Raw genomic sequence first — 18,405 nt, 5'->3', positions numbered from 1 at the left:
AACTTAAGGCTAGCCTACACGAGACGTTAATTTTGGTTTGTGTGATGTTTTCTCATGATTAAATTCAGGTTATACATTTTTGGCAGGAGTACTCAGAAGTGATACTGGGTCTTTCTGAGTGCATCAAATCAAAAGGATTTATGATATATGGATCTTACTACTGGTGATGTTAACTTTGATCATGTGGTTAAGGAGTTGTTTGCCGTTTCTCTATTATAAAGTTACTATTATCCCTTTATAATTAATAAGTATCTTGTGGGAAGATAACTTGAGACTATGTAAATGTACTTTTTCTCATTCTTTTATCCACTAATTTTAGTATTATGAAAAAATATGAAAGTATGATGATTCTTGAGTGAGACAGTTAATTCTGTGGTATCTGCCAAATAGTGATTTTCTATTTCCATCATTCCTTCTGCATTTATTCACTGAGATTGTACTTTAAGGAAAAGCTTTCTCTTCTCATTCATTTACTTATTTAGTATATGGGTGTATTTTTATTTATTACGCTAGGCACTTAGTGAACCCTTGTGTTCTGAATATGTGTTTCCATTTTAACTCTGAGAAATTATGTTCCATTATTTAATAACAGCTTTATTGGGATATAATTCCCATACCATAACTTTCACCTATTTAAAGTGTAGAGTTTAGTGTTTTGTAGTAGGCAGTTTATTTACAGAGCTGTGCAACCATCACCACAATTAATTTTAGAACATTTTCATCACCTCCAAAAGAAACCCTGTACCCTTTAGCAGTCATTGCCCATTGCCTCTTAACCGTCCTCTACACGGATTCTTCTGCAATTACTCATCTACTTTCTCTTCTGGATGTTTTTCCATATACATGGAATATGTGGTCTTTTGTGACTGGTTTCTTTCACATAGCATGATGCTTTCAACCTTCATTCATGTGGTAGCATGTTTCAGCACTTTAGCTCTCTAATCATGTTTTAAATTTCTTACTTTGTATGGATTCCTTTTTTTCAGGTTTTTTTGGTTTTTGTTTTTTTCTTGTAGACAGAGTTTTGCTCTTGTCACCCAGGCTGGAGTGCAGTGGTGCGATCTCAGTTCACTGCAACCTCCGCCTCCCAGGTTAAGCAATTCTCCTTCAGTTTTTATTAATAGACTTTATGTTTTAGAACACCTTTAGATTTACAGAGAAATTGAACAGCTATTATAGAGTTCCCTCATTACACCCTTCCCTGCCAGTTTCCCTTATTATTAACATCTAACTTTTTGTGATGTATGTATTATAATTAATGAACTTATATTGATATGTTATTATTGACTAAAGTCCATAATTCAGATTTCTTAAATTTTTACATAATGTCCTTTTTCTGTTCAAGGATTTTATCCAGGATAATACTACATAATAGTTAGTTGTCATGTCTTCTTAGGTACCTCTTGACTGTAACAGTTTCTCAGACTTTCCTTGTTTTTGTTGGCCTTGACAGTTTTGAGGGGCACTGGTCAGGTATTTTGAAGAATGTCCCTGTATTAGAATTTGTTTGACATTTTTCTCATTGTGCTATCTTGTGATTTTGATTTGTATTTCCCTAATGATTAGTGATGTTGAAGCTCTTTTCATGTGCTTATTGGCCATTTGTATATCTTGTTTGAAGAAATGTCTATTCAAGCCCTCTGCTTATGTTCGAATTGGGTTGTTTCTTTTTTTGTTGTTGAGGTTTAAGAGTTCTTTATATATTCTGGATATTGATTCCTTATCAGATATGTGATATGTTAATATTTTCTCCTATTCTGTGGGTTGTCTTTTTACTCTGTTGATAGTATCCTTTGATGCACAAAAGTTTTTCATTTTGAAGTTCAGTTTATCTATTTTTTTATTTAGTTGGCTGTACCTTTGGTGTCATATCTAAGAAATCATTGACAAATCCAATATTATGGAGTGTTCCCCGTAAGTTTTATTCTGAGAGATATATAGTTTTACATTTAGGTCCTGAATTCATTTTGAGTTAAATTTTGTATATGGTGTTAGGTAAGGAGCCAATTTTATTATTTTTTTTGCATGTGAATATCCAATTTTCTTAGCACCATTTGTTGAAGAGGCTGTCCCTTCCCCATTGAATGAAAGTTTTGGCACCTTGGTCAAAAGTCATGATTACACTAGGGGTATGGACTTTTGAGAGGAAGATCATAGAAGCAAAGTGCCATTGCCATTAAATCATATCAAGGGTACATATTGTCAACATGATTTATAATTGCTGATGTTGACCCTGATCACTTGCATTAAGTAGTGTTTGTCAGGTCTCTCCACTGTAAAGTTACTTTTCCCCTTCTCTGCTTCTTTTCTTTTTTGGCTGAAATAACATTCCACTGTGTGGGTATACTGCATTTGATTTTTCCATTTTTCAGTTGATGGACATTTGGGTTGTCCTGCTTTTTTGCTACTATGAATAATGCTGCTGTGAACACTCACGTACAGTTTTCTTGTGTGTACATATGTTTTCATTTCTCTTGAGTCATTTCTTTTGGGTCATATGGTAACTCTGTGTTTAATCATTTGAGAAATTGACACACGATTGCCCAAAATGGCTATACCATTTTACATTCTTACCATCAGTGTATAAGGGTTCTAATTTCTTCACATTCTTGCCAACATTTGTTATTATATGCCTTTTTAATTATATATCTCCTAGTGTATATGAAGTGGTATCTTGCTATGGTTTTGATTTGTATTTCCCTGAAGGCTAATGTATTAAGTATATCTTTGTGTGTGCCTTAGTCCCTTTTGTGCTACTATAACGGAATACCACAGACTGAGTGATTTATAATGAACAGAAATTTATTTTCTCATAGTTCTAGAGACTGAAAGTCCAAGATCAAAGTGCCAGCATCTTGCAAGGGCCTTCTTGCTGCATCCTCACATGGCAAAAGGCAGAAAGGAAAAGAGGCAAAAGGGGGCTGAACTCTCCCTTTCATAAGGGCATGAATCCCACCCATGAGGGCAGACTCCTCATGACCCAGTCACCTCCCAGATATCCCATCTCTTAACACTACCACAATGGAAACTAAATTTCAACTTGAGTTTTGGAGGGGACAGATATTTACACCATAGCAGTGTGCTTATTAGCTATTTGCATATTTTCTTTGGGTTTCTTCAGAGAAATGTCTATCCAAATCCTTCAGCCATTTTTATACTGGTGATTTGTGTTTTGATTATTGAATAGTAAGAGTATTTTTATATATTCTAGATGGAAGGTCCTCATCAGATATGTGGTTTGCAAATATTTTCTCCCATTATTTGTGCTGTCTCTTCACTTTCTTGATGGTTTACTTTGATAGCACGTTTTAAAAGATTTTTATGAAGTCCTATTTGTCTATTTTGACTTTCATTGCCTTGCTTTTAGTGTCATATCTTAGATCTAATACAGGATCATGAAGCATTATTATTTTAAAAAATAATTTTCTCCTCTCCATATTCCCTTCTCTTTTTTTTCTTGTATTCTAATTGTAATCTTGAGCCTTCCCAATTGATCTTGCAAAGATAAGATTATCTTTCCTGTCATATTGACTATGTCACTGTTTTTATGCTACATCTTGAGACATTTTTTCAATCCCAATCTTTTATTTAATTTTTCATTTTGGTAATTTTAATATTTAAGAACTCTTTTTTGCTTGACTGTTTTCTGGTTATTTCTTTTTCATATAAGGATATAATATCTCCTTGTATATATTTGATTATAGTAACAAACATCTTAAAGTTTCTTCTGTCCCCAAATTATCTCATTTTCCTCTGGGGTCAGTTTTGTCTGTTTCTTGTTTTTTAAGTATTGTTTTTACTGCTTTAGGTTGCTAATTCTCTGATATTTTTATGAACCTTTTAAGCCTATTTATATTTAGTAAAACTGTTGGAGATTTCCTCTAATACTGTGAAAGTGAATTTATTTTCTATTTTGGCCTCTTTCCTGAGTGGGTAGTATGTTGAAGAGCTCTGTGTGAATGTGCTGCTGGATGATTAGGGGCTTCCCAAACACTGTAATGAAGAGAGCTTTACTTTGGGGGACCATTAGGGATACTATTAGCCTGCATGGCAGTTTGCATACCTTAGAAAAATGCATCTTTCACATATAGGGCTTGGCTGGCTTATAGTGTCTTTGTGCTGAGAAAAAAGGCATCCCTTTCTTGATCCAGGCATCACAGCCCAAAACTAGGATACATGGCTTGGCATACAGCATTCATGCTTTATTTTAGTCTCTGCTTTTCCCTCTGGTTAGGCAGTTTGTTCAGTCTGCAGACTGGACAGTTATACTCGGTAGCCGTGATGCTAAAAGCCTATATACACCTGAGCTTTTGCCTGGTAATCCACTTCGTTTCTTTAGAGAAGAGTTATCAGGTTTGGGACCTAAAAGTGAATACTGAACTATCTGTGCTCTGTGCTGAGAAACAGGAGAGAGGTGGATATTCACAGAGAGACCTTTCATTAATCCCTGTATTGTCAGCCGCACTCTCACTTTCTCTCCAGACCTTAGATGGACAGCTTGGCTTCCTACTGCTCTGAACCTCTTTTTAATTCAGAGAAATTCTAGGTTGCAGCTTTGTCTTTTATCCATCTGCTTTTCCATCTTCAAGAAATATTTTTAAATCTTTCACTAGATGTGCCCCAATGCCCACTGCCCCCACATATTTTTGCTGTTATGGGTTTCTTCCTTCTTATAATTCTGTACTTCAATGCTGTGAGTTTTCAGTAGTACACAGAAGCAAGTGTATATATCCATTCCCCCATTTTTAACTGGAATCTGTTAGTTTTGAACTGGAAAAAAAAAAAAAAAACTAAGCACACACACTTTGATCATATTATTTTCCTACTTAAAAACCTTTAATGGATTCATGTTACATACAAGACAAAGTCCATGCTATTTTATGGTCTCATTGCAAGTAGTCTGTCCAGATGTATGTACTATTTTGCTACTGTGTCAGCTCATTGCTTCTGCAAAATATGTTGCTTAAATACAGCTTCTATTCTCTAACCTCCAGGTCTTCCAAAACTACCAATCTTTAAAACTTATCTCAGGTTTTAAATCAAGATTATTTCTTTCAGGTCAAAGTGGAGATAATATTTATTTTGTAGGGTTTTTTTGTTTTTGGTGAGGATCAGCTGAAATAAAGCATGTAAAAATACCTTGAACACTATAATTTGCTCTACAAATATTAGTTATTATTTTGCTCTAAAGAATTCTATGAATTTGTGTATCACCATTTATATTTTGTGCTAAACCTATGATGGAGTAAAGAAAATGTTCAAACTAAATAGTTGGTGATATTTAAGTATTTAAATCATCTTTAATATTTCCACTACTTGTCATCTAATTTTGTACTTAAAAAGTGATAGATATAATTTAAACATTTTCAAGATTAGAAGTTAGCAGACTATTTTATTATATAGAAGTATTAGCTTAACAAATATTATGTTGATTTATGCTTCTTTAAAGAATGCCCTTAGTTTATTTGTAGCTAATTAATCTTTAAGAAAAGTGAGCTCATGTCAGCTGGGCACGGTGGCTCACGCCTGTAATCCCAGCACTTTGGGAGGCTGAGGCGGGTGGATCACCTGAGGTCAGGAGTTTGAGAGCAGCGTGGCCAACATGGCAAAACCCCGTCTCTACTAAAAATACAAAAATCAGCTGGGCATGGTAACATGTGCCTGTAGTCCCAGCTCCTCGAGAGGCTGAGGCAGGAGAATCACTTGTACCTGGGAGGTGGAGGTTGCAGTGAGCTGAGATCATGCCATTGCACTCCAGCCTGGGTGACAGAATGAGACTCTGTCTAAAAAAATAATAATATTAAAAAGAAAAGTGGTTTTTGTTGTTTTTGACGGTTGGTTGGTTGATTTACATTTAGTTATATGGCTATTTCTTCAGCAAATTTTGTGATTGCTATACTAGATTTTTTATAATCCATTCAAAAAGTGACAATAGTATTTTAGCTTTTTTGGTGAAATTGCTCATTTGTTCCTCTAATTGTGTACTAGCCTTAATTTTTTTCCTCTTTCTTTAATTTAGCATGCCAGAAAGTATTGGTGGATCTTTTGGTATCTTTGATGAGTTCAAGAACATGTTCAGAAGAGCTAACCCTTCTTTTGAGAATATTTCTGGAGAAATCTCCTTGCACAGTAAATATGCTATAATCTTTACATTTTTCACTGATAAATTCTTTCACTTATAATTTTTAATAGAATGTATTTTTAATTATTTAGAAATGTTACTAAGCTCTTTTGATGTGACAATTGGTATAGTCAATTTCTTATTATTATGTGTGAAATGCTCAATTATTTGCATATATTTTAACCATTTCACTTCAATTTTGATTAACCAGACATATCACTGAGATTATCTTTTCTTTACCCACCCCATGTCCAATTTTTGTGCTTCAGAAAAGCTGAATAATTTTAATTACTAAAGAGAGCTTAATTGTGAATAGTTATAACCATCTTAGGGATTATCCTTCTCAAAAGGTTATTATCCACTATACTCTTCAGTTATTGTCTACACTTCCCCTTTCCATTGGTGGGGCTTAGTGTCTTTTAAACTATTATTTGCTAGGAAACCCATTTTTTATAATGAAACCTTGACTAGAAGCATAAGCAAATAAGACCAAAAACTTTGGAGCTACTTCGTAGTGGGATTTGGATGTTCCAGAGCCCTGCCCACTTTATCACCCTGCTCCAGTCCCAAGGTTCCTAAGGGAGCTCTGTGGAACATGGGTTAAAAACCACTAGTGTAGATCATTGAAAACTGGCTGCTATATTTGTGGAATGCTTTTTTATTACTTCTTCTAAGTATATTTGTCATTATCATAATCAACATCAGGTGTTATTTTAAGCATGAATAGGACATTGTACTAGGTTAATCTTTTTTATTTTTTTCCTTCTCTCTCCTTAGTCATTGTTCCTGCCTTTAATTAAATGTGCATTTCCTCTTGTATTTTCTATAAATTCTACATTTCAGTTTAACCAAAAACTTGTAATATAAATAAAAGTTTAAAACCTTGTTTCAGTTTGCCAAACACAGATGAAAGAAAATTTACTTGATATGAAAAAATCATGTGAAATAAATTGGAAAGTAATTGAACACTCAGTTTTATGAAGACAGTCATGCTCTAAAGTCAGAAATCTGGAGAATATGTAATGTCTCTGGTTATATCTCTGCTTTAAAAATAATTGGGAGAAGAACCATAGTTTACTTAGAAATAAACATTTTTCGTTAGTAGAAATGGTTCTTGATATAAGTATTATTTTTAATTTAAAATTTAAAACCAAATCATAACTATTAAATCTAAATATGTATCAAAAAATCTAGGTACCCCATAAATATATGTACCTACCATGTATCCACAAAAATTAAAAATAAAAAATTTTAACAAAAAAAATCTAAGGCAGGGCACCATGGCTCACGCCTGTAATCCCAGCATTTTGGGAGGCCAAGGCGGGCAGATCACCTGAGGTCAGGAGTTCGAGACCAGCCTGACCAATATGATGAAACCCCGTCTCTACTAAAAATACAAAAATTAGCTGGGCGTGGTGGCATGCACCTGTAATCCCAGCTACTCAGGAGGCTGAGGCAGGAGAATCACTTGAACCTGGGAGGCAGAGGTTGCAGTGAGCTGAGATCGTACCATTGCACTCTGCCTGGGCAATAAGAGCTAAACTCAGTCTAAAAAAAAAAAAAAAATCTAAACATGAAACAAATTAACCACAAAAGATTACATATTTTAAGAATGAAGGCTGGGCATGGTGACTCACGCCTGTAATCCCAGCACTTTGGGAGGCCAAGGTGGGTGGATCACCTGAGGTCAGGAGTGCGAGACTAGCCTGGCCAACATGATGAAACCTTGTTTCTACTAAAAGTACAAAAATTAGCTGGGGGTGGTGGGGGTAATCCCAGCTGTAATCCCAACCACTCCAGAGGCTGAGGCAGGAGAATAGCCTGAACCTGGGAGGCAGAGGTTGCAGTGGGCCGAGATCACGCCACTACACTCTAGCCTGGGCAACAGAGTGAGACTCTGTCTTAAAAAAAAAAAAAAAAAAAAAGAATGAAATCTGTTTCATATTTTATCTCAGCTATGAAAAAATGAAAATTTTAAAGATGTGGGAGATAGGAAGATATTTAAATAGGAATACTGATATGTATGGGTATGTTTGTATTTTCATGTATAACATAAATTTCAAGATTATTATGTACTTTATTATGTGATTAGAAAGTTTCATTTGTTTTTCCTTTTCTCTAGAAAATTCTTCTTCTAGGTATTCTGAAAATTATTGAAAGTGATACTACTATGAGCCCTTCACAGTATCTAACCTTCCCTTTACTGCACACTCCAAATTTAAGCAACGGTGTTTCATCACAAAAGTATCCTGGGATTTTAAACAGTAAGGCCATGGGTTTATTGAGAAGAGCACGAGTTTCACGGAGCAAGAAAGAGGCTGATAGAGAGAGTTTTCCCCATCGGCTGCTTTCATCTTGGCACATAGCCCCAGTCCACCTGCCGCTGCTAGGGCAAAACTGCTGGCCACACCTATCAGAAGGTTTCAGTGTTTCACTGTGGTTTAATGTGGAGTGTATCCATGAAGCTGAGAGTACCGCAGAAAAAGGAAAGAACATAAAGAAAAGAAACAAATCATTAATTTTACCAGATAGCAGCTTTGATGGTACAGGTATGATGACAGGATTATCTGATTTGTACACGAAGAGTTTTCAGACTGTAATTTTCCTTGAGCAGTAAAAATGTAATAGTGTTCTTAACACTGTTAACATGTTCTTCACCTTAAATGCCTTACTTAGTGATGGTAGGTCCTGACTTATCAAAGCCTGAGTTGTCATATAGCCTTGAATATCCATTACAGATACTTTAGTTTTTTATAGGGGTGAAGGGGACACCACATATACAACTTTTTCTGGGGTCATCAGCCCCTAGAGTTCCTTATGGAACTTCTTTCCTGGTCCCATTACTGGATTAGGGTGGCTCCTGATGTTAGAAAAGGATAAACCCTATAGCTGCTTTTCTTTCTGTTATTTCCCAGCCTCTGTTACACAGTCCGCATTTCATTTTCTTTCTCTTTTTTTTTGAGGCAGAGTTTCGCCCAGGCTGGAGTGCAATGGTGCGATCTTGGCTCACTGCAACCTCCGCCTCCCGGGTTCAAGCAATTCTACTGCCTCAGCCTCCCAAGTAGCTGGGATTCAGGTGCTGGCCACCATGCCTGGCTAATTTTACATTTTTAGTAAAGATGGGGTTTCACTATGTTGGCCAGGCTGGTCTCAAACTCCTGACCTCAAGTGATCTACCCGCCTCAGCCTCCCAAAGTGTTAGGGTTGCAGGTGTGAGCCACCTGCTTTTTTGTTTTTGTTTTTATTTTTTTTTTTGAGGCTCATTGCAACCTCTGCCTCCCGGGTTCAAGTGATGCTCCTGCCTCAGCCTCCCAAGTAGCTGGGACTACAGGCGTGTGCCACCACGCCCGGCTAATTTTTTGTGTTTTTAGTAGAGACGGGTTTCACCGTGTTAGCCAGGATGGTCTCAGTCTGCTGACCTTGCGATCCGCCCGCCTCAGCCTCTCAAAGTGCTGGGATTACAGGCGTGAGGCACTGCACCCAGCCTGCGAACGTCCTTCTCTCTTTTATTTCAAGTTCTCCTTCTCATGCCGTGTCTTACCTCAGTGACCCTCCCCTAGTTCCTGTCACAGAATGTTTAAATGCATCAGCCATTCTCCAACATTAGAATAAATTTCATTCCAGTTCCTTCTTTAACTGAAGAATTGCTATTATACTGCACCTTGTTTCTCATATGACTAGGGCAGAAAAAAACTGTTCATTGAAAAACAGTTTATGGTGATGGAAAGTGAAGTAGGTGGGATAATTCTTAGGGCCTATGGAATGAATGAAATGACTGGATGAGACAGATGTTTAGGGCTTTATATGTACATGGAGATGCAGGCCTCAATTCCACAAATCTTTCGTTATTCATTATTATTAGCTCTTCATTCCACAAATCTTTCTCACCCAGTGGAACCTCTGTTTTAGGACACTATGCCTTCACTAGAATTTTCTGTTGTGGATTGGATTTTGCCACCTAAGAACTGATAGCTCTACATGTGATAATATTTATTATGATGCTATCTAATGTGTGTTGAGTGCTTTCTGTATATATGTCACTTAGCTCAGCTGTTTCTATATACATTTTTAATATTAACAAGTTAGTAAGTGCTCATACTATCTGTATTTTTAGAGGAAGTTAAGTAGCATGACCAAATTATATAGCTGGTAAGTGAGGAAAAGGAATTGAAACCCACCTGTTTTTAATTCCAGAGCCTTGACATTGCTACTATACTATAAGCTATGCAGATTGCCTTCTCATGTTTTAATGGAGGCAATCTCAATGTAAACAGTCTTATAAAATGAATAAATGTACATAGTGACCTGAGAAAAGTAAATATTAGAAAGTTTTGTCTTAATTTTTTATTTTAAGGATATATTAGAAAACATATTTTAGAAAGATGATTTTGTATAAACACTTAAAAATAGTAGACATATATAAATTTTTGAAGAGAGATAAAGAATATTTTGCTGTGATACCACATCTTTTACCTCTAACTGATGCCTTTGGACAAATTAACCTCTCAGCGCCTCAATTCTGTCACCCTGTGTATATTTACCTTATAAGATGGTTGTGAGCATTAAGTTAAATATTTGTAATATTCCTACTCTATAATTCCTAGGTACACACTGGTTTTGTCCTACTCTTTTATTTGTACAAGTTCATATTTGGTATGGAACATTTTTAAAATTTCATGTCAGATATGAGTTCTCTATACATCTTATATCTTGGTCAGTAGCCTCAAAATAATCAGTTACTTTAACTCTTCTTTTTTAAAACTATTGTCATCGCTACGGAGAGTATTTTGTTTTTAACATCGGTCATGGTTTTACCTGTTGAAAAATAGCAACTAATATGTATGCAGTCTAATAAGCAGTAGTGTTCTTTAAAAATCTGAACCTTTGGACATGCATTTTGTATTATGATATAACGTAGCTTTACATAAAGTCACAAGTATTATAATGACAAGTAGATCATCATACATCTTCAGGTAGTGCTGTGTTTTAAAAGATGAGAAAGAGGAGTCAAGATGAATAACCAGATAGCCCAAACCTGTAAGCATTTACCCTAGCTTGCCTTAAAGAAACACTAGAGATTCTGAATCACTTAGCAATTATATTCAAAGACCACTCACCAGGGAATATAAATTATGAATATATTCAAACACTAGAGTTTTTCCTTAAAATTTGTAATATGAAAATTTTTAAAAATCATGCCATGTGATAATTCTAGAGTGATTTTTGGTAGTGTGAGACAATGACACACATTGACAGTGATGTGTGCTCCCTGGACCAGGGTCAGGGAAGTCATAGTGACCCAATCCAGCTGAAGAAAGAAGCTTGGTACACATTGTAATAGGTTGTCACATAGCAGTCTGGTTATGCCCACAGTTGTCCTCAGTTATTATACATTTTTAAACATTTAATAACTTTTAAAGTACTGAATTACCATTTTTCATCCCTTGTGCTTTTTTGGAGTTAACATCTATACTCTGGAAATATGGTTGTTTAGAACAGATCAGGCTCAGACGTTCTGGGTAGGTAACCTACTACAAATGAACAAACGTGCTTTGTATTCTTGTAAATTCACTTTTCTACTCAATTGTTATGAACCATTTTACTGATCATTTTAACATCTTTTTCTTATAGGGAGCGACAGACCGGAAGGTGCAGAGTACATAAATCCTGGTGAAAGACTCATAGAAGAAGGATGTATTCATATAATTTCACTGGGATCCAAAGCGTTGATGATCCAAGTGTGGGCTGATCCCCACAATGCCAGTTTTATCTTTCGGTATTGATTATCCTCAGCCTCCCATGAATAGATAATGTATTTAAATAATTTATGTAAGAGACATTAATGTGAAATCTGCTAATAAAATTTCATTATAGCGAAACAAAAAGTCTCATTTAAAAATATATACATTCTAACAGCTATTAATATCACTTTTGTAATAGTGTATTATTCTATCCAAAAATCCATAAAGTCTAAACTATATTAATTCTCGGCTGGGCGTGGTGTCACACCTGTAATCCCAGCACTTCGGGAAGCCAAGGCAGTCATATCACCTGAGGTCAGGAGTTTGAGACCAGCCTGGCCAACATAGTGAAACCCGATCTCTACAAAACAAACAAACAAAAACCGCAAAAATTAGCCAGGCATGATGGTGCATGCCTGTAGTCCCAGCTGCTCGGGAGGCTGAAGCAGGAGAATCGCTTGAACCCGGGAGGCAGAGCCCAGATCGCATGCCACTGCGCTCCGGTCTGGGTGACAGAGTGAGACTGTCTCAAAAAATAAAAATAAAAATAAAAAAATAAATAAAATACAATAATTCTCTGTTAGATTTTAGACCAAATACTTATTGAAGTCTTATTCTATGGAAATATTCTATCAGATTGTAATGGTCTTAAGGTGTTATTAACAAACATGTTTTCCATGTGGGTTATATATTTAATAGGCATTACCTGATAAGCTTGGGTTCTCCTTGTTATCTTGTCCTTTTATAATGTCTCATTTATTAAGTGGTATAGATACAGGTCTTTTATTTGTATTGAGTATGAATAGTATGATACTATTTGTCTAAAACTCAAATCTAAACAAACCAGTGTGTTATTTAGGAATACCTACCTTGTAAACGTTACAAACATTACTAGATGCCTTATGTACGTTATCTCCTCATTCTTTTAGTAATTCCACAAAGTAGATTAGACCTCCAATACAGTCTGGTATTTAGACATTTATATTAATTTTTCTATGAACCAAATAATACATTGTAATTTCTAAATGAGCGATGACTATATAAATAGTAATAATATATATTTTTTACAAACTGAATTCTGAAAATTATTGCCTAAATTATGACTACCAGCCAATGAGCCTAATCTATTTCAGTTCATGAATTGAGGTAATAATAGAATAACTAAGTAGCTTATGGTATAAAACGAAGACCTACTGACTTTTCAAGCACTTTAAAAAAAATAGAACTGATTTTTAATCTTACTTAAATATTTAGAATTATAGTTACTATATATGTGTTAAATACTGAGGTCAGAATTTTTATGTTTTCAGCCTATGCCTTTTCTCTTTTTTTTATAGTGTGTGCATGGATTCAAATGATGACGTGAAAGCTGTTTTACTAGCACAGGTTGAATCACAGGAGAATATTTTCCTCCCAAGCAAATGGCAACATTTAGTACTCACCTACTTACAGCAGCCCCAAGGGAAAAAGAAGATTCATGGGAAAATCTCCATATGGGTCTCTGGACAGAGGTAGGAAGCATTTTGAGGAAATGCATGTCAATCTCAGTTACAATGTTATGTTTCATTAGTCTATTATAACTTCTGAAACAGATTACAGAAAATTCTAGGTTTTTACTACAATAAAATTTACTATGCTTTAACTTACAAATCTGTCAGAGTTGGACTTTTTTTCCTATTGGTCATTTTCATGCAGAATAAGCCTTCTGTAGAAGTGACTGTTGAAAATTAATATTTGGGTTTGGGGAGCATGCAGATACCTAGAAATTTAGACATTTATGTATAACTATATATGAAAGAACAGAATCTATAATTTCATCCCGCAAGTCCATATATTGTAAAACTGAAGCCATGATAATTATTTAAATTAAGTGGCTAATAAGGTTAATACCTAAATTAAATTAGACTTTCAAAAGAAATTAGAATGACTAGTCTATGTATAAGGTGATAGATTCAGATAGAGTGCTAGAAATATAGCAAGTGATAGATTCAGGGAGAGTACTGTATGATTTTTACCACATAGGAGAATTGTGAGCCAAGTTAATAAGAAACGTCTTGTGGAATATGGTAATGTAAAATTTTAGCCTGTAGGAATTATAAGGTATCTTTGATTTGTAAGCATTGGGAAGTATTGTATTGAATGAAGTAGCATGAAAGAAGATGAGAATTTGAAACTGTAATGTGGCACGGTAGAGGATTAAGCTGGTTGGATGAGTTTAAGTTGAATAATGAGAAATACAAAAGAATGGGCATGGTGAGACTACTTAACAGGCTTTGAATGCCAAGCTGAGAAGTCTAGATTTAATCAAAGGGAACATAATATATTGCATACTATTATGTTGCAGATCTTTTGCTGGATGCTTTATATACATGATCTAATTCTCTCAAAAATCCCTCAAAGTAGATTAGACCATGGAAATAACATATACCCTTAACACAGATTAACCTATTTTTATTCATTCATTTGTTCATTCATCACATTTATTGAAGAATCACAGTGTTTTGAGCACTTGATGTATTAATAAGGCCTGGGGGACAGTGGTAAACAAGATGGACACATTCCCTGCCTTCCTGGAGTCACAGTCTGGTGAGGAATCAGACAACAAGCAAACACAATTAAATGAATATTTGCAAATGATGACAAATACTGTGAGGTCCATGCTTTAAAACCCTGAGACAGAAAATATCAAGTTTGACACTAATGATGGATGGATCAGGGAAGGCCTATCTAAGAACAGGGTATTAAAGCTGAGACCTGAAAGAGGAGATGGAACTTGCCCTGTGCAGGTGAGAGGAGGACAGTTTGAAGTGGAGGACTGGGCATCGCTGCAGGAGGCTGCAGCAATTGATTGCTTATAGCCGTCCAGCCTCAATAATAGAGGGAGACAGGGAACAGGGGCTTGTGAATTGCTTTACAGTCCATGGTGTCTGCCACAAGCAAGAACATGCTTTGGAAATAAGAGTTCAGTTTTGTTGTATTCATTTTAAAAAATTGTAAAAATACGTAATTGAAGCCTAATTTCCATGTTCCATATTCCAAATAAAATACAGTCTGTGACAGTCTCGATCTTCACACCTGCCGTGGCAGCTGTAGCCAATCAGCAAATTTGTTTCCAGAACCTATAGTTAAATCAGATAGAGCTGGGGCTGGAGTTGTAAGTAGAGAGCCCCTGTCTCCTCCTAGACACTCTCCTCTCCATTTCTTGAGCTTTCAACATGTGCCAGGCACTGCATTAGACACTTTATACAGATTACCTAATTTAATCCTCCCAGCAATACTATGAAGTAGGTATATTATTATCCAAATTTTACAGATGAGGCAACTGAGACCTAGAGTGACTTGCCCAAACTCTTGCCACAAGTAAGGGGTAGAGCTGAAAGTTTAACCTAAACTCTGACCCTAAGGAGGGCCCATGTTTTAAAACCCTATCCTTTACTGCCCCTGCAGCCTTTTTCTGAATTATGTCAGCTGACAGGTATAGGAACCATAAACTATTAGACATGTTCAGAATGAGAAATTAGATTTTTATTGTGGACAGTCTGAAATTAGTAAACATAGTCACTTGATTCACACATCACTCTGTTTTTTTACCCACCCACTTAGGTCTACATTCCTTTGAGAGAATTGTTTGCCATTTGGCACAAGTTAATTTCATTGGTTAACAGAGCAAGTGACCAAGAACAAATATTTTATTCTGTTGACTTAAACTTGGTGCTATAATATCTTCATCACCTTATAAGCTATAGAATAATTTCTAGGCCAGGCATGGTGCTTCATGCCTGTAATCCCAGCACTTTGAGAGGCCGAGGCAGAAGGATTGCTTGAGCCCGGGAATTGAAGACCAACCTGGGCAACATGGAAAAACCCTGACCCTACTAAAAATAAAAAATTAGCTGGGCATGGTGATGCGTACCTGTATAGTCCCAGCTACTCGGGAGGCTGAGGCAGGAGAATCACCTGAGCCCAGTAAGTCAAGGCTACAGAGAGCCATGATTGCACCCTTGCACTTCAGCCTGGGTGACAGAGCGAGACCCTGTCTCAATTAAAAAAAAAAAAAAAAAAAAGAATTTCTAAAACAGTACATTTGAAAAGGCCTTTTAAAATAAGGTAACAATACTGAAAATGAGTTAATACTTTCTTAGTTGTTATTAACAGCTTACAAATATAGCAGAAATATTTGGCACATAGTAGATACTTAATATTTGTTTAATTCATTTTGCATTCATCCTGCAGTAGGTTTTCTTTCACCCTTAAAAACACTATTTTATTTTTATTTTATTCTATTATATTTTCATTTTACTTTAGTTCTGGGATACATGTCAGAACATGCAGGTTTGTTACATAGGTATACATGTGCCATGGTGGTTTGCTGCACCTATCAACCCATCATCTAGGTTTTAAGCCCCACATGCATTAGGTATTTGTCCTGATGCTCTTCCTCCTCTTGCCCCGACACCTGCTGACAGGCGCTGGTGTGTGATGTTCCCCTCCCTGTGTCCATGTGTTCTCATTGAAACACTCTTATTTTTTAAAATAAAAAATTTAAAACTATATTAAGTCATAATGCCACTAGATGGCGATAGAGGAGTTTCAGTCACAGCCATTTATTTGGTCAAGGAGAAGTATGTCATTGAACGTATCTCACATCTTTCCTTTATTTAAAAAAAAAACAACAAAACATTAAAATAGTTAAGTTTATCTGTTATATGTGAAACAGAGAGTCTTAGGCAAAACTTTTAAAATAAATATATACAAAGTTAGATTTCTCATTAAGAGCTACCCATGTTAGCTTATCCTGTCTTCATCTTACAAATTTTATTTAGACTTTGCCTTTATAGATTACCCTTATTATCTTAAAATGGAGTTTAAAACATTCCTAAACTAGGGGTAGAGCTCTGTGGTTTCACTAGTTGATGAAGTCCTCCCTGCTTTGTGTGTCTTTCTGTGAGAAAGCTTTATTTTGCCTTTGCCAGAACTCTGTCTTTTGTAAGCGTTCCTTCACCGTTATCCATGAAGCAAAAGAGACTAATCAAAAGCTGCGTAATCACTTAGCATTAAGAAAACAGAAAATGCAGAAAGCATTGACATTTCAGTGGCTAGACAGAAGAAATTTTGAGGAAGTTATGTTTTTACTGATTAGTTTTCAGAGGCCTCATAGATGACATAACATTTTTGGAATGTCATGGATTCCAATTTTTGGAATTGTTGGTCAACATGGGAGACTTCTTGGCAGAATTAAGGGGAGGTGGTTGGTTTGTATCTGTAAACCAGGAAGGTGCATATGCGGAAGTCAAATGGCAGAGAAAACTTGCAGCAAATGTCTCATCACATTTCCCATGGCCTGCTGTGGGATCATCAGGTATCTCTGTTTGGCTCCCCTCTTTCTGCAGTACCTTTGACCAAGAGACAAACAATTAGCCCTCCTCTTGTGCCCCAGTGCCAGCTGGTAATGACCCAAGAAAATTGTTGAAGAATTCTCCATTGTTAAATATTCATGCTTTAAAAATACTTAGTACTAGTACTTCCTAAAGTCGTTGCTTTAACTTTGTTTTTAATGTAGGAAGCCTGATGTTACTTTGGATTTTATGCTTCCAAGAAAAACAAGTTTGTCATCTGATAGCAATAAAACATTTTGCATGATTGGCCATTGTTTATCATCCCAAGAAGAGTTTTTGCAGTTAGCTGGAAAATGGGACCTGGGAAATTTGCTTCTCTTCAATGGTGAGTGAGCCATGATTGCACCACTGCACTTCAACCTGGGCGACAGAGTGAGATTTTTTCCTTTGAAACATTTCCAGTTTTTTTCCTCAGTTAACAAGTATTAAACTAAGTAAATTAACCTGGCTAAAATATGTATCTCTGTTCCTTTACTTGTGTTTAATAAGTACTGTATTTCCAAGACTCTAAGATATACTTTTAAAATATTTTAACATTTTTGTAATCTAGTTGTGTGTTACAATTGATACATACATTTAATATAAAAATGTATTTCCTCCACCCTCAAAAAAGAAAATCTCATATTAAATTAGTGTTTTTTTATACTGGATAATGTAGTATCGTGACTAGTAAACTTATCTTGGTTGTCTCCTTTATAATTTTATTATTTCTTATACAAATATCAAATTTTAGGGAAAAATGAGATATATGATTTTTAAAAATATGTCCTTAAACCTGATACATAATAGCATTCAGACAGTGTTTATTGACTAAATAGGAAGGAATAAAGATATTGATTCAAATTTTAGTTAGAAATGGAATTTACCAAGATACAGCTTCCATTATTTAAAAAAAAAAAAAAAAAAGTAAAATAAATCAGAAAACCTGTTTTCTGGCTAAGGAGTAAATAGAAATATTATGATTTAATTAAAAGCTTCACGATTAACTTTATATACATTAATTCATCTTCCATCATAGTTGGCATAGGTTATTTTCTCATTACACCAATTTGGAAATTGAGGCTTTATCAATTTCATAAAATATAGTGAACAGCTGAAAGAATCTGGCTAAAAAAAATAACTCCTGGTTTCTTGCTTTTTATGAAAA

The 18,405-nt window shown here is 35.4% G+C and overlaps 1 protein-coding gene across 13 annotated transcripts in view; it reads left to right on the top strand.

The window, feature by feature from the left end:
* The window catches only part of LYST (lysosomal trafficking regulator), a 217,585-nt gene that overhangs the window by 85,140 nt on the left and 114,040 nt on the right, over positions 1-18,405 (top strand). For all 13 annotated transcript variants that reach the window (XM_017953559.2, XM_017953541.2, XM_017953553.3 and 10 more), the window contains 5 exons: positions 6,020-6,129; positions 8,244-8,670; positions 11,753-11,897; positions 13,200-13,373; positions 17,423-17,583. In XM_017953559.2, coding sequence (XP_017809048.2) covers positions 6,020-6,129; positions 8,244-8,670; positions 11,753-11,897; positions 13,200-13,373; positions 17,423-17,583 — 1,017 coding nt within the window. The remainder of the gene's footprint in view (positions 1-6,019; positions 6,130-8,243; positions 8,671-11,752; positions 11,898-13,199; positions 13,374-17,422; positions 17,584-18,405) is intronic.

This window comes from Papio anubis, chromosome 1, assembly GCF_008728515.1.
Source record: "Papio anubis isolate 15944 chromosome 1, Panubis1.0, whole genome shotgun sequence".
Classification (NCBI taxonomy): domain Eukaryota; kingdom Metazoa; phylum Chordata; class Mammalia; order Primates; family Cercopithecidae; genus Papio; species Papio anubis.
Note: the sequence above shows the minus strand (reverse complement) of the source record. Positions and strands in the feature narration are given on the sequence as shown.